General features: G+C 36.3%; 1 protein-coding gene across 2 annotated transcripts in view; it reads right to left on the bottom strand.

Annotated features, from left to right (window-relative positions):
- Positions 1 to 16,720, bottom strand: part of LOC139145051 (carboxypeptidase D-like) — a 47,916-nt gene that overhangs the window by 25,934 nt on the left and 5,262 nt on the right. For both annotated transcript variants that reach the window (XM_070715979.1, XM_070715980.1), the window contains exons 3-10: positions 11,248 to 11,417; positions 5,268 to 5,467; positions 4,336 to 4,512; positions 3,749 to 3,940; positions 3,165 to 3,442; positions 2,001 to 2,103; positions 1,127 to 1,269; positions 500 to 666 (exon numbers count right to left, since the gene is read on the bottom strand). In XM_070715979.1, the coding sequence (XP_070572080.1) occupies positions 500 to 666; positions 1,127 to 1,269; positions 2,001 to 2,103; positions 3,165 to 3,442; positions 3,749 to 3,940; positions 4,336 to 4,512; positions 5,268 to 5,467; positions 11,248 to 11,417 (1,430 nt within the window). The remainder of the gene's footprint in view (positions 1 to 499; positions 667 to 1,126; positions 1,270 to 2,000; positions 2,104 to 3,164; positions 3,443 to 3,748; positions 3,941 to 4,335; positions 4,513 to 5,267; positions 5,468 to 11,247; positions 11,418 to 16,720) is intronic.

Raw genomic sequence — 16,720 nt, 5'->3', positions numbered from 1 at the left:
CAAAGATTTCTAGTTTCGAGGGACATATTGCCTTACCATCCTGTTTAGTACCTCAGAGCATAGCTATTAGCATGACACTGTCACTGTGCTGTGCTATACTGCAGTGTTCTGTCTAGCGGATATTATTCATGTCATTCCTTGAAAGTGAAAAACAAAACACTGCCACGGACCACATTTCAGTATTACATTCTTCTTGCTCCAGGGGTGTGCCAGTTTCACTGGTAAGATGGACGTGTGAATAATGATGACTTGTATGATAAACCGTGTAAGCTGGAAAGGAGTTATATCACCGAAATCAACACAACCGATAAATTTTATCTCTGGAATGGGTTGGCAGTCACCAACCACAGTGTGGACCTTCTCACCACTTTCAGTTTCCCTGAAGTATATGTGGAACACACTTGCTCCGTATCTTCTAAAACATAAAACTGTGTTGAGCAAATGAACCTGAATAAAAAAAAACAACACACAGAGTTATTTTTATGAGTTGAAAACTCACCCAATCATTGAGGCTGTGATCTGGTAGGTTCCTGGCACTAAGAGTCTCCAAAAGTCACCGTACTCTGCTGTGATCACATCATGGTCAATGCCATGGACACGAATGGTGGCATTGGATATACCCTCTCCTGAAGTTGACAGAACAAACCCCTTGACACCTTTGTGGACCTGTAAATGGAAGCAAGTGTCAAATGAGATGTTCTGTCCTGAAACGTTAGGTACTTCTGTGGAAAGTGAAAATGACATCTTGCTGTAATCGTTTAATGTGATAATGAATTTACAATTGTTTCTTGTCAATCAATGTGAATATCAGTTATTTTGAATAAAAGTTTCACAAAAAGTTTGAATGGTTTTCATTCAACAAATGATTTTTTGATTATTTTGTGATGACAAGATGCATTGTTCATACAATACAAAGAATGAAAAGTTGCATTAATCGTTTCTTCAAAGGATGTGTGCTCTCATGTTACATTCTGAGCTTTACGCACCAAGGAAATGCAAAACTATACAGCTCCACTTTGATAATCACGTCAGAGCTGTCTTATTCTTTTTCCAGTACATTGAAACATTGAAATCACAGCTGTACATGTGAAAGTACAAAGAATTGCCATGGCTCAGAGGATTTTACCTGTTGCATGAAGACTATGAGTGGCACTTCATTGTCATTCCAGTAGGATTCCAGATCTCTCTTGTACGGATACTTGAAACAACCCATCTCAATAGTAATCTCAAAACAATTGCTGTGTAAGTAGTTCCAGTCTTGCATACCACCTACAGACAAAATGAGAAGAATATTTGTATCTGTATATCTGTAACAGTTTCGTTTCAAGTAACAAAAAAGATTGCTTGGTTGGCTGTGATTAACGGGACTGAGGATGTTTGTGTTTGTCAATTCTGCATCACTGGAGAACCAGGTTTTTTTGAGAGACAATGAAATATGCTGAACAGCTGGCCGGTAAACATAACTACCTGTTTAATGACAGGGAAAGACTAGCATACTATTTTGTATCAACCAGAATGTATCAGAATGAGATAGGAAGAAAACAATCAAGATTTTCAGGATTAAAAATAAAATTATCAGGATTAAAACCTTAGACGCTGAGCGATTAAAAACAGCAATTTAAGATGCAACCCTCCTTCAATGAGAGTCACACACTGAAAAAAGATTGCATCCTGAAAATAAAGTTTGCTGTGTCCTCTTTTATTCAAACTAATGTAATATTTCAACTCCTCACAATGGAGGCGTTTTTATTATGAGAGCTTACGCCTGCTAAAACAAACTTCAAATTAAGCTTAGAGTGTGACAAGGCTTTGCTCATGGTTGGCTTGTGGTGATTTCGATACAGAAAAAATTGGAAATTAGAAATGAAGCTCATTGACTTTGTTCCTTTAACACGCCTAAAGATCATTAGATACCTGAATTTGTGTATGTGAACATAATTACATGGTAGAGTTGGTCAGCTATCTATGACTGAGCACAAGATTGGTAGCTGAAAGCTCACCTGAAACACTGTACCAGTCAGCACCATTGGTTATACCATCATCAAAGTTCTCATTAGGGTAGAGTTTAGGACAGGGGTGACCAAGATGCATTGTGGGATGTGCCTGGCAAAAAAAAATTTTACACATCATGTATAAAACAAACAGTTATTGCATATACAATGTATGAAGTCCTAGAAAATCAATGCAGTCTATTTTATCAGGGTAGTTAACCAGTGAATATTTTCTTCAGTTCAAATGTTATCTCACAAACCAACTTTCTCTATCAAACTTAGTAATTACAGTAGTCATGTTACCAAAGCTCTTTACTGTACAACTGTATGTGACCAAACCTTGGCAAAAACACTGCAATATCTCACACAGTAGTATTTGTTTTATACATCCTGACTTCCTACACAGTGTACCTCAAAGGTTTGCCTACTGAGCTACATTGTAGCTGTGCTCATGTAATTTCACACTGCTGTTGAATATGATGTATAGTCAGAATGCATGTTGGGGGTAGAGACTCTGAACAATCTTGTAATTCTTTGATGTTGTAATGCTTCTTAAGATTGTATTTTGAAACTTGTACAGAATATAACATTTTGCAAGTCTCATTTGTTTTTACGTCAAAAGTTTATTTTCCCTCTTTGAGTTACTAACAGAATGGTGGCCTTCTTGAATAACAATTCTGGATAATTTACTTCCCAAATTCATAAATTTCACAGTGAGTGATTCCTCATTTCCATTCTTGATTGCCTTGTGCACAGTGTCAGCTTAACTTTCGAACTTTAATTTCAAGATGTTTGTCTTAAGGTAGTTCATGCCTTGAGAGTGACAGATTTAAACTTCTGCCCAAACTTTCCTCAAGAAATATTTCAACCATTCTCTTTCAAAATCAAAAGCAAAAGTTGGGGGTCACCAGGCAAATTTTAGTACTAGGGAATCCCAAACCCAAGATTCACCGATATTTGAAATTAAAAATGGCCACCGTCCCTGTGTTAACTCTATGGAGAAAAATAAAATTTTCGAATTTCGAAAAACCAAGGCATTGAAAAGTTTTCTTACACCAGGAGCTTTCAAATGAACCCCCACAAGTGGTATACCAGAAAAGAATTGTAAAAGTTTGAGAGTCTGAATATCTGTCACCAAGGCGTGTTCTACCTTAAATGGTTCAGTGCACCTACCTGTGAGTATGCCTCCGTGAGTTGTATGAAGATGTCATCATCGGGACATTTGCTGTACTTGCTTTGCCCACTTGGTGTATCATCAAAGGGGTAGTTGGCCACTAGGGAGCCACCATGCAAATTGGCAGACAGCACAAAGGGATAGGCTTTGATCCATTGTATCACAGCCTGTGTCTCTGGCTGGATTGCTCTGTTCTGTTCAGCAAACTGATCTGGAAAGTTCCGATTCAGATCCACATTATGGGCATTGGCTCTTCCATGGACGCCTTTTAGGTCACCTGGAAAGACAAAGAGAATTTGTGTACTTTTTAAATTCATAATCTTAATCATACTGAGAGTCTAAAAAGGTATGTATATACCTATATTATTCAACATTAGAAAGTTTCCAGATGAACTACCACACTGTAGTTTTGTGTGTAATTTGTGTGCATTCATCTATTTTTGGCTCCGTCTCAATAAAATGAATAAATAGAAAATTTGGGGTAAGTTTTCTAGACATCTTCATACAAGCAATTATCATTTTTCTGAGTGTCGAATCAAAGTGAGAGAAATAAAATGCTAAAACTACGCTAAGCCTCAAGTACCTTCACGAGCTACTTCATGTCCGTCTGGGTTCATACTTGGCATGATGTGAATCCTGGTAGAGTCCACTAGTAGCTTCAACTCAGATACCTGGTCATAATTCTCACACAACAGCTGTATCAGCAACAGTAACATCTCCCGTCCGACGACTTCATTGCCATGCATGTTACCGACGTACTTGAACTCTGGTTCACCTAATGGGTGGATACATATCAAGATAACATGTCACTACAGCAATGTAAATATTAAATGAAACTTCACTCTAAGTATTTGTACTTCAGATTCATTTTGATACTGATCAGTAAAGATGGTGATTATTTCAAGTGTTATTATTTTGACTTCCAACAAGAACTTTTGTAATTTTCATTCAACTGTACAGGATAAATGCCACCCTTATGGAAAGCAAAATCATGTCTTTCTAATATCAAAGGAAATACAAGTTTACCTGTAAAGAAAATATGTGTCTACTCTGGTTGAATTAGATAGAGGAATTCTTGAAAACCAACAGTAACTGACAGAAAAAAAAGAGGGGGGAGGGAGGGGGAGGTGATGAACAGCAATGATGGGATACAAAGCCTTGGTATGTTACCTGGTTCATGAATTCCTGGATTATCTGTGATCTCTAGGACAAGTAGATCTCTTCCCTGGACAGATTGACCTATGGAGTACAGTTTGGTAATTTCTGGATAACTCTCTGCATAGTCCTGCAAAAACTTCACCATCTTTTCATGGGTGTGGTGTTTAAAAACAGCTGGTTCAATCAGCTCTGCAAGGGGGAAAGAGTGAAGTTATAATTTAACGAAGTTAAGAAATTTACAGCAACTTATTTGACCCTCATTTGCAAAATCATCGATAGAACTACACAAATATTCATACAATTACACGATACCATTTATGAAATACTGGGGCCAGAATATCATACATATGTCAGATACAATTACAAATCTTACAGTATGGCTTCATATCAGTGTAATCGGGTTTCCTGGTGAGCTCAGATTTTTACACTTTATTTCCATGCAATGTGTTGAAACTGGAAATTCATGGTTGGAGACATTGTGCTCCCTTTCAAACCATTTACTTCCAAGGAACTCACCAAAAATATCAGTGTAATTAACCCTTTGAGTGCTGTAACTTTAGCCTCAAAAGTTTTAGAGCAACATTTTGCAAATTTTCATGAATTTTTCTGTAATTTTTTGATAATTTTAGACCAAATGGGCATCATATTTCATTTTCTACATTTTTTTTATCAAAATTTAGGCAAAAATCTGAAACAAATTAGACTGGGTATATTTTCTAAAGGGAACTAAAATTAATTGCTTATTTTTGGCAATGATACTTCTAATTTTAGTACTGCAGTATTCTTGTTTTTCTTTTTCTAAACTACGGTGGATCTCTTTACATATTTTGCAAAATTACAGTTACTACAAAGACACATCATGCAGATGTTCACAAAGTAGTTCAAAATATTGACAAAAATATTCCTGCAGTGAACTTGGTTAACATTGATTAGATTTTACATACCAATTGAATCTTGGTCAAGGTAACTTGCAGATTCATAATCATCTGAATCTGAACCTGAGGCTGACCGTGTCTGCCGATGCATGTTCCTGAGCAGTGAGGCAATGGTCTCCCTGGAGTCAGGGGGCACGCGAATTAATTTGAATTCTACCTTAACAGCTGGTCCATCAATAACCTCCACATTTTGTGTTTCAGGCTGGTACCTAGGGAAAAAATGTAATAATTTGATAGATTATTATTTATGGACACCATCATGACTGCAGTAGAGCTCCCAATATTTAATAGATTGGTTTTCATTTATGTAAAATTTTTCTGCTGTTACAGGGCAAAATATCAATGTTTTAATATGATGCATGAGAGTGCTTTTGCTTTTTCAACATAATAAACTACGCAGTATACACCCTTTGGCCTTAAGGTATTAATCATTCACTCTGATATTTACATCCATCCATTACCAATGTTTCTTAAATATTCTATTACAAATATTAAGATGGTATTTGCAATGGATGATGTTTGTGCAGTAAGACATTGCCAAGCAAAAATTTACAGATTTCAAGCTTAATCAATGAGAAGAGTACACCCTGTCTGGAACAAATTGCAGCACGGTAAAAATGGCAATATTTGAGGGATTTAGTTTAAAGGGCCAGAAACTGTAACTTTTCATGGTTTTTTTACTAGTTTTGTTTTGTTTTGTTGATTCCAAGTTCTTGTTTATATACTCCCAATAGCATGTTGAAACATCAACCATTTAGCTTGTCAACATAGTGTCTGTATGATATAAAATCTGAACGTACTGTTATTGCTTACATTTGAATTCTAGCCCAGACCAGAATTCACTGTTCAACAATAACAACTCAGTTTACACATGTACAGGCTAAGTTGACAAGCTTGATATATCTCATCATGATTTTGGGTAGTAGAACAAGAAACTCCACTTGATATAATTATAACTACAAAATCATTGAAAACAATCATCACAGTTACAGCTACAGGCCACTCACATTAAGGTTAGAGGTGAAGGTATAATCCAAAACAAAGATATTTGCTAATATAATATTATATAGGGCTCAGCCCTTGGTATCGCGCCAGGCGTTGAGATTAAAAATGTTATTTGTATCGATTCATGATTAGTAATCATAAAGGATAAAATAGAATTAATTGTTACTTTATATATACGGTTGTACAAGTATGACCGGTTTACCCTCTGATGACAGTTCACGTACACGATGTCAGACCCTGTAGGTATAGATTTTCTGTTTGAAAAAGTTTGACATAAATTTGCAATTTTTACCATGATTACTATTTATTGTGTTTAACAAGGGACGTATTGTGCCATCATTAACTTTGCAATAGTAACTGTACCGCCAAACTTCCGATATTGTAAGCTGAAAACCAGCGTTACTTCTAAAAACGGGTAAATTTGGCATATAGTTATTGACACAGAGGGCGCCTAAGATTCAATCCCAGCATTCTTTGCGAATGTTCTCGTTCATATGCACGACAGTTTTCTCTCTTCTTTTAATTTTTAGGCGTAATGAGAAATTTTGTATAAGCGACAGGGTGGATAATAACAATTACTTGCTAATAGAAAAGATATATTTCATTAATGGCATGTTATAAAATAATAGAGAGCACGTTTCGAATTTGTTTATTTACGAGCACTCAAATAAACATGGCGGCGCCCACGAAAGAAGGGTACACTTCCGGTTACTCGCATAGTATATTATGAATACGCGCATGCGTAGTCAGTAAGCCGCTGGCGCGACTATTAGTATTTCACTCCAAAGAATTCAAATTTGTGTCTGTGAAAATTAGACTAATTATATTTCTTGATATATACAGAGGTTAAATCCTGGTTGTATGTCACTTAACCCTTTGCTTTGATATCAAATGATATGAAAACAATAAACATGATCACATGAATGATAAGATATGAAAGTAAAAATACATGTCCATGATATGGTATATATATCAACAGTTTGATATGCATAATAATATTTATGTGAGTACTGTTTAATCAAAACGTTCATTAATTTTGCAGTTTTTATTCCTATTGTAATATCATCGGGATGACAATAATTTGCAAGAAGGGGCTGATATTGTATGGTGACAGGAGTGAGACGTGATATGGTTGTCAATCCAGCAGTGTACCATAAATACTGTTGCCACCATCTGTTTGGTCTGTGTTGTATGATTTATTGATTGTAGTCTTTATATAGAGGCATACTTGGTCATAAACCGTAGTTTACAGAAGATAGACTCAAACTCACATTAGGGACAAACCAATTTATACTGAATTCTTACAGTAACCCTTGCAATATTTCAGTGGTGTTCTACACTTAAATTTTTATTTAAAAAACCTAAAAAACAAGTCATCGTTGATGACACAGTCCCCACTTGTTAATGGGTAGTACTTTGATTACAGGTCCTCCGAGAGGATAGAGTCCTCTTCATTAGGTCTGTGATAAAAATACTTTTGAATAAATTCGCCTGATACATGTCTGAGCTGTAGTTCAGGACATGAAAAAATCGTAATAAAATGGCCACATGGCGACCTTATTGGATCGTATCACAGAACAAATCTATGTGCATATGTATGACAGACATCCAGCTCTATGGATTTGCTCAGAATTAGATATACGCATAATTAATGAGGTACAGTATGAAGCATCATAAGGTCTCCCATCATACCATATATGAAGGGTGTAGCACTTGTGGTTACTGAGTTATGGACAAACATGTATATTTAAGGTCAAAGGTCATCAAGGTCATGTGACATTTTGTCAAAATAATTGTATTGCTAAGTTATCCCTATATACCAAAAATCAGACCTCTAGCTCTATTGACTCGCTCAAAATTAGATATGCACATAATTAATGAGGTACAATATGTGGCGTCATAGAGTGTCCCATCATACCATACATGAAGGATGTAGCACTTGTGTTTACTGAGTTATGGACAAATATGTATATTTGAGGTCAAAGGTCACCGAGGTCACATGACATTTTGTCAAAAAAATTGTCGTGCTAAGTTATCCCTATATACCAAAAATCAGACCTCTAGCTCTATTGGCTTGCTCAAAATTAGATATGCGCATAATTAATGAGGTACAATATGTGGCATCATAAAGTGTCCCATCATACCATACATGAAGGTAGTAGCACTTGTGGTTAGTGAGTTATGGACAAATATGTATATTTGAGGTCAAAAGTCACCGAGGTCACGTGACATTTTGTCAAAAAAATTGTATTGCTAAGTTATCCCTATATACCAAAAATCAGACCTCCAGCTCTATTGGCTTGCTCAAAATTAGATATGTGCATAATTAATGAGGTACAATATGTGGCGTCATAAGCTGTGCCATCATACCATATACCGTATGAAGGGTGTAGCACTTGTGGTTACTGAGTTTTGGACGAATATGTATATTTGAGGTCAAAGGTCACTGAGGTCACGTGACATTTTTGAAAAAAAATAGTATTGCTAAGTTATCCCTATATACCAAAAATCAGACCTCTAGCTCTATTGGCTTGCTCAAAATTAGATATGCGCATAATTAATGAGGTACAATATGTGGCGTCATTAGCTGTCCCATCATACCATATATGAAGGGTGTAGCACTTATGGTTACTGAGTTGTGGACAAATATATATATTTGAGGTCAAAGGTCACCAAGGTCACGTGACATTTTGTCAAAATATCTGAGATATCTGCATGAACGGATGGACTCACAGATGGACTCACAGACGGACATGACCCAATCTATAACCCCCTGGACTTCATCTGTGGGGACTAAAAACTGTGTCACTGCATCCTTTTTGCAATATGAATACGATGAGAAACTAAATTTTTCTTTTTCTTGGCCTTATACATGGGAGTCTATGGACTGCCTTATACATGGGAGTCTATGGACTGCCTTATACATGGGAGTCTATGGAGACTGCCTTATACATGGGAGTCTATGGACTGCCTTATACATGGGAGTCTATGGACTGCCTTATACATGGGAGTCTATGGACTGCCTTATACATGGGAGTCTATGGAGAATGCCTTATACATGGGAGTCTATGGAGGTGAAAACTAAAAAGTCCTCTAACACGGCCAAATTTGATCGCATTGTGAAACAAATCGACGTGCATCTGTATGGGGTAGGGAACTATCCTTGTGCAAAGTTTGAAATAAATTGACCTGGGCATGTCTGAGATATCTGCGTGAACGGACGGACGCACGGACGGACGCACACACGCACGCACGGACGCACGCACGGACGCACGCACGGACATGACCAAACCTATAAGTCCCCCCGGACGGTGTCCGTGGGGACTAACAAAGTAGCAAAGAGGAATGATGATCAGTATGAATGCAATTCACCTTTCGAACTCCAGATGGCTGGGAGTGGTATTTTATATTTATAAATGCTTATTCTGAATCACACGATAATGCAGATTAGCTATATTAACTATTAACTATAGATTATAGCACATCTAAAAAATTCCCAATGAATTACGGTGAAAAGAACTCTCACAGTTTATCAGACAAATTACTCAAAATAGGTCAATATTCACGTGTGATCATATTAACCCTTTGAGCGCCAAAGTCAATTTTTGACACCTTTATAAAATATACCCCAGTCAATTTTTTCAGAGTTTTACTGAAATTTTGATAAAAAACTGTTGCCAATGAAATGTGATGTAAATTTGGTCCAAAATTATCAAAAATATTCCAGAAAAATTCAGAAAAATTGGTAAAATGTTGAACTAAAATTTTGGTGGGAAAAAATTAAAGCAATCAAAGGGTTAAGTACACTGTTTAAACAGGAGGAATTTTGTGCAAATATGTGAGCCTTTTTGGAGAATAGGCAAATTTTCATGGCTTCAGGCCACACATGGCCTAAGATTCTGGTATTTTACATGTACTGTAGGTGGTACATTGCATTCAAATTCAACATTTTATGAAGAGAAAAACACAAAATTATAAAATGAAAATATGTCATACTTGTTATTTAGTACAGGACTTGGTGAACATATTTAGCTTTTGCAAAGCGTTCAAATAAACCGATGGATTCCTTACATTGACAACATCAGGATGTAAGGACATTCAGGGTCAAGGTAATAGTTCATTATTTTCTGCATGTGTTGTATTGAATGGAGGTGCTGAAATGAGCACCTGTTATACATTTCAAAGACACTTCTTGTATTCAATTGCATTAGGAATAACACATGCTAAATGAAGTACACTTTGATGGTGTATTTTATGAAAAAATGAAAAATGCACAGGAAAATAAATTACTCAGCTGTCATACACAAACTCTTAGGCAATTAACATTCTTTCTTTTACCAGTCACAGAATAAAATTGTCAGTGAATTAAATGACAAAATTGTTATAACTTATAGTAATTTTTTTCCAATCATATATGGAGACTTACTCCAACCCTGTATTGTTTAAGCAACACGAAATCCCACACCCCTTTGTTCGAAAATATTTGTAAATTATGATTGGACTGCTTTTACACATGACATTTTTCCCCTTTCAATAACAGTACCTCAGTTATGAACCACAAATTGAAGTCTGCAGTGTGCAGCACCTTGTAAGGTTACATCTGATTGGAATTAGTAGATTGTCATTATTTGCTATAAAAAGGTGTCTGAAACTGGGGCTATTCTCCACCTGATTGGCTGTTTGGAAAAACTCAATACGACTTTAAGCACACCAATTGCCTAAAAGTTTGTGAGATGCTGCACATTGGCCCAATTGGGGCCAAAAAATTACCAATTCCACTTTCAAACAAAAAATCTGGAGCACATATTTTGTGATGGTTACAGCCTAACCGAATCGTTGGAAAACTTATCAGACTTTCTTCCACGATCACTATGATTCACCGTTCTTGATACACAAACCACCAAAATCATGTATGTAGCAATGTTGTGAAACAGTCTTTGGAGAGAAGTGAACGATCTTGTGAAAAAAAGTGAACTGTACTTACCCATCTGCAGAAGCTGTGATTGAGTATTTGCCTGGCAGAAGCAATCTCCAGAAATCACCAAAGTAGGCAGTAGTTACATCATGGTCTATACCTTTCACAGTTATGGTGGCATTGGGGATTGCAGATTGGTCAACACTATCCAGTACAAAGCCTTTGACACCTCTCAGAGCCTGGAACAATGAAATGGCATATTCTAACTTGTTGCTTGATATCACATATGTTAGATAAAATGTAATGGTGGTTTATGAGTCAGTCGCTGCACAGAAAATTTTATTTGCAATCTGTGTTTGTTTGAAGTAATATACCCGGCAAATTGATCAGCTATCTTGCCTGCAATGTTCAATATCAAGTATTGTCTAATCCATGAATAGAGATACAATCTACATAAAATCATATCCTTCCCTGGCTGCCTACCATGTGAAAACTTATTCAAAACTGAGATGTAAAACCAAGATTTAAGTTTGTCCATGTTAGTAAATTAAACACATACATATACAAACTTAAATCATACGTTTAATCTGATTTTTGAGTGCATCTTTTCAAGTTAAACAACACATACAGCAGACTCCATCTGGAAAACCACTTGCAAACAAATACCCCTGTGATATCAAATTTTTTCCTGATACCACTTGTTGTTCTAATTGCAGATCTGACGACACATCCAAGATCAAAATAGAGGAAAAGTAGTCCGCTCTGACATGTCAGTTTCATCTGTATTAGAACCAAACTTGAGCGAACAGATTACCAGTACATAGCATTTCACTATGTGGCACCATGAGTTACCCCTTATTATCTCTACATAATGATGTACTTCCATGGTTTTTAATAGCATATTTTGACTTATACACTACATGATGGGGTGAACAGGTTAGGTTACACATGGGTTACATGAGCACCACAGATTACAACACATATTTCATTTGTTGAACTGAGCCACACTTAACTTTTAACTTAGCTTTTACAATAAAATTCATTTATTTTTGTAATACTGTAAATTAAATTTAAAATACTTGTTATTCATATTCTTTTGGAAAGAATTCTCTGACAAATGCTTTCATGAACTAGTAACATTTATCTCTTTCAACTAATCATTTTTATCTTCTTCAAAAAATTCACCTTTGATGAAGTTGATTTTCTTTTTTAAAGGATGATCTAAGTACTAAACATCAAAAGAGTATTTCTTTAAAGAGGCCAAATATGACTGCCTGATGGGATATCATTGAGACATTTTGATAACAATGATTCATCATTCTATCTGGCAGCCATATTACTTGAATGGCTAATTTGCAAATTATAATAGACAGTATGCCATACATCATAGTAGCTACTGAGACCTCTGTCACAATAGTTTCAGTAATTAGAAGAAAACATAAACAGGTCAAAGTATAGTGATGTTAAAAGTGTTACAATCATAACATGTTAACAACAGGTAAATTTCTAATACATGGCAAGAGTAATACATGTATCAGCAATATTAAAGCATCGATGACACTTATATAACAACTGCAATATCATTTAACCCTACTGCACTCTTTGGGCTAAACCCTTTGTAGTAGCCTCTCATATTGCTGTATTAATTTTATATAAAGTATCAGCTGATGTTACTCCTTCTACCTTTAAGTCAACCCTTTCAAGCAACATGTTGACATCTCTTTCAGCATAACTTTGGATATTTGTGACTGCTGTTTCTGGAAGGCCTGTTTAAAAAAATACTGTGGTTTTATTGTATATTTACTTTTTTCTGTGTTCGATGGTTATTCAAAATGGTGCACTGAGACTTTGGACAGGTATTTTTCATTGTCTAGACTGTCTACCAATTTGATATGTGAATGCATACTACACTATTGTCCACACATACATTCCCTGAAATAATTAATCATTGACTCAAAAATTTACATTGTTTGCCAAAATGTTATAACAATTATTTACACATCTCTTGTACAGCTCATTAGTCTGAGAAAAACTTCATTCGAAAATGAAAGTGTAAAAACAGTGTGAAAAGAAAGGGAGTATTATATCCTTATCGCAGAATAGTACTGGGAACTGTCAACAGATATTCTTGCAGCCATAATCTTTATACTTCTTTGCAGGTCTATAACTAGTGTTGACTTATTTTGAAAACAAAAAGGGAAATTTGACTTTTCACAGTATTTTTTGTAAGGATTAAAAATGTAAATTTTTTCGCAGATTTAGTAAGATAATAGTGGTCATATTGACTTTAAAATGTAGAATTTTCGACTTTACCTCTCTGAGTCCAAAAATTCCATTGTAACGATTCTCACTCTTAATTATAAAAGAGAATGTTTTTAACTTTCCTTGAGCAGAATATGCATAAAAATTTTGAACCTTCCTTTGGAACGTGTTTACTACAAGCAATACAGCCTCTTCTCAGAAATATCATATTTAAATTTGATACCTATTGCATATAATTTCTCTAAAGCCCTTTGTTAAGACGTTTCTGCAAATTGAAAAGATGCTGGTGGCACCATTCATATTTATACTAACAGCCATATGTCGATGTATAGCGAGATTTTACAATGTGATGGTATAGTAAATACCATTTAAGAATTTCATGCTATTATGCATTGTCCTGAAATCAATCAATGATTTGAGAGAGTCTTGAAATTATTTGCATATGAGAGAAACATTAGACTTGACGAATAGGTTTTGAAAATTTGCCATTAAACACCCCTAATTATCAAATATGTGAAGAAAAAGGTTGTTATTCTAATTTCATATATTAACATTTAGATGTTTGGTTAACATAACAAAATAGTATTCTGGGGACAGCTTGCAAACTTACCATGTTCATATAGAAAGCCTATAAAATACCAAAGCTTTTTTTAGTCTTCCATTTGTTATCAACTGTACAAATATGTTTGGCCAACGCTTATTTTGATTTTCTCATTCCTACTCCATTTTATATCTGCGTTTCAAAATATGATTTCACTGAGCAATGGAATGAGTTGAAATAAGGTCATCATAAATGTATTCATAGGCAAGTCCTATCACTTTACATGGTGAATCCTCACATGCCATAAATCAAAGCACAGTGGGTGGAGGGACTGTGATCAAACACAGTCTGTGTGTAATTATGTCTTCAGTTCACTCACTACATTGATCAATATCTTTAATGTTAAAGCACAATATATTGAGATTTACACATAAAATTTTTCTTAACAGAAGTTTTTCTATAAGAATAATTTTATTTTTATCCTAATGTTAGCCACAAGGCCCTGAGAGGAAAGACGTGTACATACTGGCTTTTTGATTAACAGTGTCAGGAAGTAATAATAACCAGTTAGCATTTATAATATAGTACCATATATCCACCATGTGTTCATGCTCTGAACCAGACAATAAAGCGGACAAAATTTGCAAAATCTGATTGATTTCCTTATTTAACAAGGTAAGGCATTTCATAGCCAGCTGTGGTGCAACATGAACAAATGCTCCTGATGCCTTCAGTCATGTTGGTACTTCCACAAGGATTTAAGTCTCTATGTAGACTTGGTTCAAGTCTGTGATTTGTGAATGTTTGAGTGGAGTGAACGCAATGATTTGTATTTTGCTCTCATGTGAAACGCGCGCGTGAGTGGACGCGATGAGTAGGGTGAACGCGATGAGTGGAGTGAACGCTATACAGCGGAGTTTCACCCGGAATCACAGACTTGGCTTTCTTGCAGGGTTTGCGTTGCTATAAATTATTCATGAGATGACGTTTTCTTTACTCATATTTTATTCATAAGATGACATCACTAAATTTTACACATTGGGAGGAGTTACCAATTGACCCAAACGAGACGTGCATAAAACTCACACGGCGTTGTTGACAAAATGTCGAGTGCGGATACGACCTCTGTTCTATCACCGAAAACGCGTGAAAATATCTGTGTTGTTTGTTGGGCCCATGTTACAAAATGCGAAAAATCGTGGCCGGTTATTCAAGGATGGAAAAAGACACCGTCCTTACAGTTGTAGCCTGTTCTCTTACGTGCCCAAAGCGATGGAAATCAAAACAATGTGGAGCGACTTCGTATGTCAGTGATTTTCCGCTGCCGGTTGGTGCGCAGACGAACACATCTTTTCCTTCAATGTAACTCTCAACAAGCTTTCTTTGGTAATCTCGCATGATTAGCGGTGGTCGACCGATCAGTTGTAAAACGCGGTTGATGTACGAACTTGATGCCATTATTCGCCCAGATATAAAACGTACTCGATGTCTAGCTTTGCACGGAGATGACAACAAACTTTTTAATGCATGCAGAGGTTTATTAGCAAGCGTTCTTCTTATTGGCCAGAATAACGGCGGGGGCTGTCAATCATTTTGTATTTGCTCTACGTCACTGTGTACACAGTCCGTCTCACCGCCTGTACTTTGCAAGAAGTCCAAGTCGGTGAATCCGGCAGAAACTAACTCACTACTGCGCAGACTCAAACGTGACGCATTCAATCGCTGGGAAAACCTGGCGTGAGCTGCCAAATTCCGGATAGGTTTGTACGAAATAGGAGAGACACAAGAGAAACTATTATAAATGATTTTATTTTTTTAAAATTCACCGACTTGAACCAAGTCTAGTCTCTATGGTACACATGCTGATATTTCCTCAGAAGCTTGTCAATTTGTTTTCCATTACTATTTTAATTCTCTTTGCAAATTTCTTGTTCTACTCACTGGTTCCCAACAAATAATGCAAATGTGCCTGGGGGTGTTAAAGTTATCAACACAGCATGTATATACGTAGTGCCAAATTTTTATTACTGAATTTCAGCCTGAAATAAAATTCACTTGTTAACAAACTAAATTGCATATTCCAATATGTCTTGCTGGTAAGGCAAGTACTTGGCACTTCAACTATACTAAATAAAATGAGAATCTTAAAGGCCAGGGCTGGGTATAAATAGCAACCTCCCCCTGTTGGAGTTAGTTTATGCAAAGCATGGCTTGGGTGGCGTCATGCTCGATCGCTCGGTAAAAACCATGCCAAAATGGTCACAGGCGAAGAAACTTAGGCGTCCATGCACATGTACCTAACTACCGGTATGAATGTCTAGTGATTGAATATATAGATATTTTTTTTTGATTTGAGCATAAATAAAGCTGATTTTGGTCGATGAATGTATTTCTCTTTGTCTTCAACTTGCGTGGCAAGCGGCCACAACAAAGGTCTGCAAGCTGTCAATCAAAAAAGGACGCGATACAGGTGTGAATCGGTAAACGTTTGCGATGTCAACATGTTAGGTACGCACAGCCATGTAATTAGATGGGGCGACCGCAGTGCAGAGCCGCATGCACAGGCACTCTTTAGCTGGGTAGTCTGCTAAATAGATCGATTTTCAGCTCGATCTATCGATCCCGTAGTCGATATGCCCACCTATTAAAACACCCATTTAGATTGCAGTGCCGGCATGTCAACTACGGGATCGATAGATCGAGCCGAAAAGCGAGCAGACTACCCAGCTCGAGCCCCTG

Source organism: Ptychodera flava, chromosome 12, assembly GCF_041260155.1.
Source record: "Ptychodera flava strain L36383 chromosome 12, AS_Pfla_20210202, whole genome shotgun sequence".
NCBI lineage: Eukaryota > Metazoa > Hemichordata > Enteropneusta > Ptychoderidae > Ptychodera > Ptychodera flava.
This window is presented reverse-complemented; position numbering and strand designations above follow the sequence as displayed.